Source organism: Oncorhynchus masou, chromosome 11 (assembly GCF_036934945.1).
Source record: "Oncorhynchus masou masou isolate Uvic2021 chromosome 11, UVic_Omas_1.1, whole genome shotgun sequence".
Classification (NCBI taxonomy): domain Eukaryota; kingdom Metazoa; phylum Chordata; class Actinopteri; order Salmoniformes; family Salmonidae; genus Oncorhynchus; species Oncorhynchus masou.
The window spans coordinates 30,695,914-30,707,522 of record NC_088222.1 but is presented as its reverse complement, the minus strand read 5'-3'; the positions used below and the strand labels follow the sequence as shown (position 1 = coordinate 30,707,522).

General features: G+C 43.8%; 1 protein-coding gene across 1 annotated transcript; it reads left to right on the top strand.

Moving 5' to 3' along the window:
• The first annotated feature begins 230 nt into the window (after positions 1 to 230).
• Positions 231 to 8,873, top strand: LOC135547958 (short transient receptor potential channel 2-like). Its single transcript, XM_064977163.1, has 13 exons — positions 231 to 245; positions 1,694 to 2,386; positions 2,684 to 2,884; positions 3,065 to 3,229; positions 3,379 to 3,553; positions 4,766 to 4,966; positions 5,213 to 5,375; positions 5,525 to 5,617; positions 5,725 to 5,917; positions 6,117 to 6,244; positions 6,541 to 6,613; positions 6,702 to 6,834; positions 7,035 to 8,873. Exons 1-13 carry the CDS (start codon positions 231 to 233, stop codon positions 8,219 to 8,221), a joined length of 3,420 nt encoding a protein of 1,139 aa, XP_064833235.1. The 3' UTR covers positions 8,222 to 8,873.
• The last annotated feature ends 2,736 nt before the right edge of the window (positions 8,874 to 11,609 follow it).

The window sequence follows — 11,609 nt, the reverse complement described above, 5'->3', positions numbered from 1 at the left end:
AGTCATTCTAACCTAGCTCTGTGTAGTCAGCCGAGAGCACATGACCACAGTGATCCATTTTCTGCACACTGACGGAGCCCAAAACAGCAGTCAGCGGATCCCACTGCCGTTCTCGTCTACTCTTCTCAGCCTCAAGAATAACCGGGGAGCTTGGATTTCCACCAATAATGTGAGGTCATCTTCACACTAGGGACAATTACTCCATTATCGGTCAATTTTCCTGAAGAAACATGGAAAACCTCACAGTGAGTGTATTTGAAAAACTTTTCATAGAAAAGAAAGATGATGTTAAGAAATCGATTTGAAATGTGTCTGTATTCTAACATAATAAAAACAATTATGTAATAGAATTTGTCTGCTTATAATACTCTAATAAACTTCAATTGTAACGCTCCTTTCTTACATTATTTGCACGTTGCAACCCAAAGTGCTCTACAAACGATTAAAAAGATGCAAATATTTGTTGTATGCAAATAATGAAAGAAAAGGGCATTGGGAATTAATATGACAAGATGTACTAGAATAGAAACCATTATCACTGATGGTCTTGGCGATATCTTTCCATTCTATCTAGGGATTGGCCTCAAAATAATATTACATGTTTTCTACTTATGTTCTCATAGTATATATTCCTGTTAAATGCTCAGATAATAATTCATTTAATTTGTAAAGTGATTTTTTTTCACACCCAAGGCACTAAATTATTAATTGCATTATAATGCAATTGTCCTACTGTATAATACCTGCTTGGTAATCCCATTTATGAATGTGAATGTTCTTGTTTAGGCTACCCAGGGCAGACAAATTATTAGTGATTTGTGTCCTATTGTATAATACACATTTGTATTAATTAAAGCTAGAATCCTTAATTGGAATCAATAACAAAGCATTTTCCACACCCCTGTTAAGCAAAAAACTTAAGGGATTTGGATGGAGAAATGTAACCACCCCCAAATGTATAGACGGAGCGATGCACGTAAGGACTGACTACCCATGATATCAAATCTATAGACGGAGCTATGCACGTAAGGACTGATTACCTATGATATTTAATGTATAGACGGAGCTATGCACGTAAGGACTGACTACCCATGATATTTAATGTATAGACGGAGCTATGCACGTAAGGACTGATTACCCATGATATTTAATGTATAGACGGAGCTATGCACGTAAGGACTGTCTACCCATGATATCAAATGTATAGTTTTTACTATGTATTTTTTTTTTTTACCTTTATTTTACTAGGCAAGTCAGTTAAGGACAAATTCTTATTTTCAATGATGGCCTAGGAACAGTGGGTTAACTGCCTGTTCAGGGGCAGAACGACAGATTTTGTACCTTGTCAGCTCGGGGATTTGAACTTGCAACCTTTCGGTTACTAGTCCAATGCTCTAACCACTAGGCTACACTGCCGCCCCACTGCCGTTTTGAAGATATACAGTGATTGTTTACATTTACGTTGTTTACAAACAGGAGTAAAACAAGCTCATATTTAGGGTTCTGATGGGGTACGATAGTTAAACTAAGCTCATGAGGCAGTTATAAGTAATTTTTTTACAGAATCAATGGGTATAAATCATTAATTTATACATTAAGCAAATTGATGTAGCAACTAAGGATTCTAGTTTGGATGAATGTCATTTAGATTTGGAGACATTAAAGCATTAAGCTCCTCTCCTTGTGGTTTTAGCCAGAGCAATGGCGGGAGATAGTGAACAAGAAGATGCGCTTCCCTCTGGAGCTGATCAGTGCCATCCAGGAGGGGAACATAGTGATGATGTGTGGCCTGCTGAATACTGGTGACGGTATCATCCGCCAGCTGGACGACTCCGAGGACCGGCTGTGGAGAGAGGCCCTGAACCTGTCCATCCGCCTGGGCAACGAGGACACCATGGACGCCCTCCTCCAGGGCATCAAGTTTGACTTCCGCCAGATCCATGAAGCTCTGCTGGTTGCCGTGGACACCAACCAGCCCCGCGTGGTGAAAAGGCTCCTCGACCGCCTGGACCAGGAGAAGGGCAACAAGATGGATGTGCGATCCTTCTCCCTGGCCATCTTTGACCACTCTATCGACGACTCACAGTTCGCCCCAGGCGTGACCCCGCTGACCCTGGCCTGTCAGAAGGACCTGTATGAGATTGTCACCATGCTGACCCAGAAGGGCCACATCATCCCACGGCCACACAAGATCTCCTGTGCCTGTCTAGAGTGTAGGAACGGGCGACAGTATGACCTGCTGAAGTTCTCCCTGTCTCGCATCAACACCTACCGTGGCATTGCCAGCCGGGCCTACCTGTCCATCACCTCAGAGGATGCCATGCTCAGTGCCTTCGGCCTCAGCAGGGAGCTACGCAAACTCTCCAAGAAGGAACCTGAGTTCAAGGTTAGATCCTGTTTGTGCTTATGCCCATATAGTCCCTCTGCACAAAGTATGTGGTGCATTACCCTGGAACAAATCTCACGTGGACAGACTACGTAAACATAAATGACGCACAAATGTAGTTCTGGGTTCACTGAGATTACCCTTGAACATGAATATATCTATCCTGGGAAATAAATGTTTTCATTGTGAGTAACTATAACTTGTTACCATACCGTTACCATTTTATTCGGTGCTGTAATGTGAAGTGCTATTAGATTGTTTATCTGCGTGATTGTTTGTGTTCTCTCTCTCCCCCAGCCTCAGTACTTGGGTCTGGAGGAGCTGTGCCAGGAGTTTGCGGTGGAGCTGTTGGGGATGTGCCGTAACCAGAGTGAGGTCACCACCATCCTGAACAGCTGTGGAGATGAAAGCCAGGACGCCCTTGACCAGCAGGCCTTCGAGGAGGGCATCCCCAACCTGACCCGCCTGAGGCTTGCCGTCAACTGCAACCAAAAACAGGTAGAGCCACTAATATACAGAGCTAGTAGACAAGACCATCCCTGGGTATTTTATACTGTACATAGACCTAGATTCTGAGTGGCGTTATTTGGGTTGCTGAACATGTTCAGTGAGATGAAAGGTGCATTCCTCTCCATATGTCCTGTTTGTGAATTGTGGCCGCTCTTTCTCTCTTTCTAGTTTGTAGCCCACCCTATCTGCCAGCAGGTGCTGTCCTCTATTTGGTGTGGGAACCTGTCTGGCTGGAGAGGCAGCAAGACGGCCTGGAAGCTGCTGGTGTCTGTGGGGATCTTCTTCACCATGCCCCTACTCTGCCTCGTCTACTGGATTGCACCCAAGTCCAAGGTCAGATGGCCTCAAGTTCTGTAAAGGTAGTGATGTTGTATGGGCCTTGTGTGACTCTGTGTGGGTCTGTCTTGGGCCTGCAGATGTATGGGTACATTTTCTCATGTATTTGATTTTACTTTGTATGTACTCTACTGTGTTTCTCTCAGGTGGGAAAGATACTGAAGATTCCGGTGATCAAGTTCCTTCTTCACTCTGCCTCCTACATGTGGTTCCTTATCACATTGTTGGGAGAGTCCATCACCATGGAGTTGTACAGAGATCAGTTTGCTTCGCGTCAGCAGAATATTCTGCACAGCTCATTCCACATGGTGTGGGTGGTCGGTGGGTTAGCTATTTCTCCCTTAACCTGTTGAAACTCCCCATCCCGGATCCGGGATCGTGACTAAAGCCTCAGGCTCATTAGCATAACGCAACGTTAACGATTTCTGAAAATCGCAAATAAAATGAAAATAATGCGTCTGCTCTCAAGCTTAGCCTTTTCTTAACAACACTGTCATCTCAGATTTTCAAAAAATGCTTTTGAACCATAGAAATTGACTAATTTGTGTAAGAGTATGCTAAGCTAGCTTAGCATTTTGAGTAGCATTTAGCACGCAACATTTTCACAAAAACCAGATAACCAAATAAATAAAATCATTTACCTTTGAAGAGCTTCGGATGTTTTCAATGAGGAGACTCTCAGTTACATACCAAATGCGCAGTTTTTCCTGAAAGCGTCTGTGTGTAGGAGAAATCGTTCCGTTTTGTACATCGCATTTGGCTACCGAAACGAACCGAAAATTCAGTCACCTACAACGTCAAACTTTTTCCGAATTAACTCCATAATATCGACCGAAACATGGCAAACTTTGTTTGGAATCAATCCTCAAGGTGTTTTTTCACATATCTCTTCATTGATATATCGTTCGTGGAAGCTTGCATTCTTCTCTAAATTCCATGGAAAAATACTTGCAGCTGACTTTTGCGCACCAATTTCGGCGCAGGACACCGGGCGGACACCTGGTAAATGTGGTCTCTTATGGTCAATCTTCCAATGATATGCCTACAAATACGTCACAATGCTGCAGACACCTTGGGGAAACGACAGAAAGGGCAGACTTACTCCTCTCGCATTCACAGCCATATAAGGAGACAATGGAAAACAGAGCCTCAAAAATCCTGCTCATTTCCTGGATGCCGTCTCATCTTGGTTTTGCCTGAAGCTCACGTTCTAGGGCACGCACAGAAAATATCTTTGCAGTTCTGGACACGTCAGAGTGTTTTCTTTCGAAAGCTATCAATTATATGCAAAGTCGAGCATCTTTTTGTGACAAAATATCTTGTTTAAAACGGGAACGTTTTTCATCCAAAAATGAAATAGCGCCCCCAGAGCATCAAGAGGTTAACACAGACTCTGTTATTACTATGAATATTGAAATACCAATATTTATACAGTTTTTCCTTTATGGTCGAATGGGGAAATTGACAATTGGGCATACAGCAGTTATCAGTCAAGTGACAAGTCCTCCATATTGTACTGTCTATCATCTACAGGGTTCTTCTGGTATGAATGTAAGGAGGTGTGGATTGAAGGTCTGCGGAGCTACTTCCTGGACTGGTGGAACTGCATGGACATGATGGTGCTCAGCATGTACTTGGCCTCCTTCACTCTGCGTGTCCTCATCATGCTCAAAGGTCACTTCCTGTGCCAGGCCCCTGACGGGACTGAGGAGTGTGCCTACTTCACCCAGACTGGTGAGAGAAAGAGGCTTTATTCAACCAGAGACATGGATTTGGGTCATTATCATGGTGTTAGATTTGAAATTGACGTTTTACCAGGATGGGGGTCCATTCCATTTCAATTCAGGAAGTAAACAGTAATTTCAGTTTATTTCCTGTTCCAGAATTGACTGAATTGAAATGGAATTGACCCCAATCTTGCAATACATGTTCATGTTTCCTGGAGTAAACTGGCTAATATTGTTTGCCACTGCCCTGTAGTGCGCCAGGACTGGCATCAGGAGGACCCCCAGCTCATAGCTGAGGTACTGTTTGCAGTGACCAGTATGCTGAGCTTCACCCGCTTGGCCTACATCCTGCCTGCACAGGAGTCCCTGGGTACACTCCAGATCTCCATAGGGAAGATGATCGATGACATGATGAGGTAGGATGAAATGCTCAGGCTATGCTGTCCACTGAGATGTTGTGCAATATATACTGTGAGGTACTGTCTGTATGTGATTGTGCTGTTTTCCTCACAAAATGAACCAATATTGGTTGGTTGATAGATACGAGTCTCTTTTCTCTCCCTAGGTTCATGTTCATATTGATGATTATTGGAACTGCTTTCCTCTGTGGTATCAATAACATCTATGTTCCTTATGTCACCCAACCATATCTTGGAAGGTAAAGAATATTGTAAAGTAAACTATACTTAACTACATAGCTCCATAATTATCTTATTAAATCATTATGACAATCATAAACCTCTCGACCCTAACTCCATTCCTTAGGTTTAACGAGACCTTTCGTTTCCTGTTCTGGACCATGTTTGGGGTGGCCAACCAGGACTATGTGGACATGCCCGAGTTTGTGGTTGCAGAGTTTGTGGGCAGAATCCTTTACGGCATCTTCACCCTGGTGATTGTGATCGTGCTACTCAACATGCTCATTGCAATGATCACCAACTCCTTCCAGAAGATTGAGGTGAGAAAGATTGCACTCAGGAAACTTGGCTCTGAGTTGGTCCACCTCAAGGGCAGGACAGATGCCTTTGAATGGAAGAAACTGCATTCCACAACTGTTTCAAAGCTCAAACTCTAGACCTTTATGATTACACAGTAAAGTTTAGAAGGGATTCTAGAATGTGCCCTGACTGCTGCTTTCTGTACCTTTCCTCTCTCAGGATGATGCTGACGTTGAGTGGAAATTTGCCCGATCCAAGCTCTATCTGAGTTACTTCCGAGAAGGTCTCACTATGCCTGTCCCCTTCAACATCATCCCCTCACCTAAGGCCTTTTTCTACCTCATACGGTAGGTCAGGGGTCTCCAACCCAGTTCCTAGAGAGCTACCCTTCTGTAAGTGTTCGCTTCAACCCCAGTTATAACTAACCTGGTTCAGCTTATCAACCAGATAATTTTTAGAATCAGGTGTGCTAGATTAGGGTTGGAGTGAAAACTTGCAGAACGGTTGCTCTCCAAGAACAGGGTTGGAGAGCCCTATGGTAGGTTATACTGTTATACAGCCAACTTCCTCTACCTACAATAGAACAACCTCTATCTCAAAGGTCAGTTTCGTCTCATATTTCCTGTTTTCATGTTTATCCCAGGGGTATTTTTCGTCAGATCTGCTGCTGTTGTACTTTGAACTCGACACCAGACTATCCCCCCATAACCTCCATGGTAAGAACTCCACCTCAGCTCATTTGACATGGCCTTGACATACAGAATGCAGACCAATGAGAATGTGTCTGTTCCCTTCGTTGTCCAGTCGAACGGGAAGGAGGTGGATGGTGGAGGGTCGGGGGAGAACCAGATACCTTATCGCCAGCAGGTGATACGGGCTCTGGTGCAGCGCTACATTGAGTCTGAACGTCGGAAGTTTGAGGAGACCAAGAGAAAAGGTAACACATCATGTTTCCTGACCCAGCCTTAGGGCCTTCAAGTCTTCAGTTAAGACATGTTTATGTGTTAAAGGTCAGTTAAACAGGGAGGAAGTACTGACTTGGCCTCACACACGCATACTCTGTTTAGTACTGTATGTATGTAAATAGCATTGTGGTGCATTCAGTGTCATTGGTTTGGTCTGTTCTTACCTCCTCAGATGTGGGTAATCGGATCACAGAGCTAAACAAGGTGGTGGGCAGGCTGCATGCTGAGATGAAGGCCATCATGCAGGTTCTGGTGGACTCTGGCCAGGCTGCAGGAGACATCCCCAACACTGATGGCTCCTCCATCCTGGGGAAATACATAATGGGAGCCAAGAACAACTTCAGGGGGTTCGACAACAGGCTGGACAACAAACACACACCTCTACAGGTGTCTGTGGAGGTGGGGCAACAGGGAAAAGTAGCGGAAGAGAAGGCTGGAGCAGTGGTGATGCTAGATGACAAAGGGATGGAGGTGGAACACGACAGAAAGGTGGATATAGGAAAGGATGGAAGGACAGCAATGGGACTAGACAAAAAAGTGGAGATGGGAAAGGAGGCAAAGGATGGAGGGATGGTGGCAGAGGGGACGGCAGAAGAGACGAAACAGGTAGGAGACATGGATGTTGTGAAGATGGAGGAGGGGAGAGCTGATGGAAGGAAGGGAGAGAGAAGGGTGGAGGAGGTAGTGAAGGAGTCAGAGCAGAACATGGAAAATGGAGGAAAGGGAGAGGTAAGAGTGGAAGAAATGGTAAAGGAGACAGAGCACAAGATGGAAAGGAGAGGCAACAGTGACGGGAAGGGGGAGAAGGGGATAAATAAGGCATGCACCAATAAGATGGTGGAGAAAAGGGTGGAGGGAGAGGCCAGTCCGGGTAAGGCAGAAGTAAGGATGGAAGTGAAAGACAAAGGGAAAAATGTAGATAGCAGTGTGGATAATACAATCAGGGACAAAGGAGTTGTAGGAGGTGACAAAACAGTTAATGAAATGGGAGTATGTGGGAATGAAAGTAAAGTAGACATGGGATTGGAAGATGTGAAAGAGGTAGAGAGGAAGGTCAAAGCGATGGAACTAAAGGAGAAAAGAGTGGTGGGGAAGATCAACGTGGCAGAGAGGTGGAATAAGGGGGAGGGGAGGGCAGTGGAGGAGAATGTGACTGAGAGGAAGGCTGCCAAGGCTGGCATGGTGGTGGTGGAGAATACTGCCAGGGCTGGGGTGAATATCCTGGGGGAGAAGGTGGTTCCTTCCCCGACCGGCAGCAGCAGCTCACAGGACACTGGCTTCGGCTCACAAGAAGGGGAGGGGTCCATCAATGGAGGACCAATGAGACCCGCATATCTGAGTGCATCATCTCCAGATTAGAGGTGTCAGCCAGTTAGCATTGTTTCAGTCAAATCCATAGTACAGTAATTGGTTGACCACATGAGATGCTTTACATCAACGCAGCAATATACACTTGCAGTTGGTAGCATAGGAACATTTTGCTGTAAAAGGAGGTACAAACCATTCGAAGGTGTGTATACTGAACAAAAATATAAACGCAACATGTAAATTGTTGAATGTTCATTTCTCTACCATAAACCGCCTCCAACGTTGTTTTAGAGAATTTGGCTGGACATCCAACCTGCCTCACAATCGCAGACCACTTTTAACCACACCAGCTCAGGACCTCCACATCTGGCTTCTTCACCTGCGGGATCATCTGAGACCAGCCACCCGGACAACTGATGAAACTGAGGAGTATTTCTGTCTGTAATAAAGCCCTTTTGAGGGGGAAAATGCATTCTGATTGGCTGTGCCTTGCTCCCAAGTGGGTGGGCTTATGCCCTTCCAGGCCCACCCATGGCTGCGCCCAGCCCAGTCATGTGAAATCCATAGATTAGGGTATAATTTATTTATTTCATTTGACTGATTTCCTTATATGAACTGTAACTCAGTAAAATCTTTGAAATAGTTGCATGTTGCGCTTAGATTTTTGTTTAGTATATATTACAAACAGCTATCTCACTTTAAATACAACTTTTCAAACCAATATTAAAATACCCCAAATATACATTGTGTCCTTGTGTGTTTATTATAAATTAAAAAGTAAATTATTTCAGGAAGACTGGCTACAGTGCATTTGGAAAGTATTCAGACCCCTTGACTTTATCCACATTGTTATGTTATGTTCGACATTGTTACGTTATCTACACACAATACACCATAATAGGTTTTTAGACATTTTTGCAAATGTATTAAAAATTAAAAACAGAAATACCTTATTTACATAAGTATTCAGACCTTTTGCTATGAGACTCGAAATTGAGCTCAGGTGCATCCTGTTTCCATTAATCATTCTTGAGATGTTTCTTCAACTTGATTGGAATCCACCTGGTAAATTCGATTGATTGTACATCATTTGGAAAGGCACACATCTGTCTTTGTAAGATCCCAGTTGACATTGCATGTCAGATCAAAAACCAAGCCGGGAGGTCGAAGGAATTAACCGTAGAGAGCCCGAGACAGGATTGGGTTGAGGCACAGATCTGGGGAAGGGTACCAAAAAATGTCTGCAGCATTGAATGTCCCCAAGAACACAATGGCCTCCATCATTCTTAAATGGAGGAAGGTTGGAAACACCAACTTTACCTATAGCTAGCCGCCTGGCCAAACTGAGCAATCGGGGGATAATGGCCTTGGTCAAGGAGGTCCTCTGTGGAGATGGTAGAATATCCCAGAAAGACAACCATCTCTGCAGCACTCCACCAATCAGGCCTTTATGGTAGAGTGGCCAGACTGCCAACCATCACGTCTGGAGGAAACCTCGCACCATCCCTATGGTGAAGCATGGTGGTGGCAGCATCATGCTGTGGGGATGTTTTCAGTGGCAGGGTCTAGAAGACTAGTCAGTAAGTTGTATTGTCATTTTTATTTTGTATTTAAATGCTACTTTAAATGTGTACATGACACTGCAACAAAATTTCCCCATGAGGACAATAAAGTCAGTAACTAAGTCAGGATCGAGGGAAAGATGAACGGAGCAAAGTACAGAGAGATCCTTGATGAAAACCTGCTCCAGACCGCTCATGCCCTCTGACTAGGGCAAAGGTTCACCTTCCAACAGGACAATGACCTTAAGCACACAGCCAAGACAACACCAGGAGTGGCTTCAGGACAAGTCGTTGAATGTCCTTGAGTGTCCCAGACAAAGCCCGGACTTGAACCCGATCAAACATCTCTGGGGAGACATGAACATAGCTGTGCAGCACTGCTCCCCTTACAACCTAACAGAGCTTGAGAGGATCCGCAGAGAAGAATGGGAGAAACTCCCCAAATACAGGTGTGCCAAGTTTGTAATTTCATATCCGAGAAGACTCGAGGCTGTAATCGCTGCCTAAGGTGCTGAGTACTGAGAATACTTATGTAAATGTGATATTTCAGTTATTTTTTTAAATTTCTAAAAAACAGTTTTTGCTTAGTAAATATGACGTATTGTGTGTAGTTTGAGGGGGAAATTATTTAATACCTTTTAGACTAAGGCTGGAACGAAACAAAATGTGGAAAAGGTCAAGGGGTCTGAAAATGTTCCAAATGCACTGTATACAGCTCTGACAGTCTCTTCCTTGTTGGTAAAGATGATTAATCTTTCCTCAGTCCCCCTTGCCCCCTCATCAGGCTGTGTTAGTCTGTTTGTATCTTTATGTTGCCTTGCGCAGGTCTCAGCTTGCAGAACACCTTCCTCTCCCCAGAGGTTGCCGCAGCAGCTCATTAATTCCTCACCTGGAGCATCACATTCCCTCCTGTTCCCAGGCTTCACAAAACACCGGAGTTCCTCCACTGTGGAAAAACCCCACCTGGCCTTTAGCTCCCAGTGGCACAGTAGGCTGATGTAGCATCAGGGACGGGCTGATATCATCCCACTGTTCCCATCACGGAGCTCTAGCTAAACATCTAGACCCTCCCTAGATTTGATCAGCACTTGCACTACTATGTATTGGATTATTGTAGGCCTTCATATGCGGATGTATACATAACTTCCAACCAATAGGACATCTTACAATACATTTCTAGGAGATGCCGCCATCTGTACATTATGTTGAGTCTCACTTGTAGAATGTCTCACACAATTCTGGGCTTTTACCTAGGGGGCTTTGTTGTTTTAGCTATTATCTACTTAATCCATGTTTATCTTTATTGCTGCATTGGTCTCTAAGGTCCAGTTGTATATTTTTTCTTAATTTAACATTTGTCTAGCAATGGTTTCACTTTTTATTTTTGCTAAGCACTTTAAACTGCATTTAAAAATAAAAAAATACGTGTGCTTGATAAAGTTATTTGAATACCTTTGTTAGGGTTTTGTCATAGAAATGAATGCCCAATCCCAAATGGATCCCTTACCATTTATGAAGATCAGAGGATTTGACAAGTGTAAGCAATATAGTAATAGCTCCAACTTGCCCTCTGATATTCTAGGTGGAAGTTTTGCCATATTTCTGTCATGGAAATTTGTGCTTTTCTTATAACTAATTTCTGTGTTCTATTTAAGTGCTGTTCTATAAACCAATTTCTGTGTTCATGCAAGTGGTTGACTGAACAAATCCTCTTATCAGTAGCTGCAATTTGGCAGTATGCCCAGACCTTGTTTTGAGAACAAACTCACATTATGAAACCGTATTGGTCGGTCGCATGAATGAAAAAAAAAAACGGTAATGATGAATTAATTATTCTAAATCATGTGTTAGGTTCTAAATATCAGAGTAAGAACTCT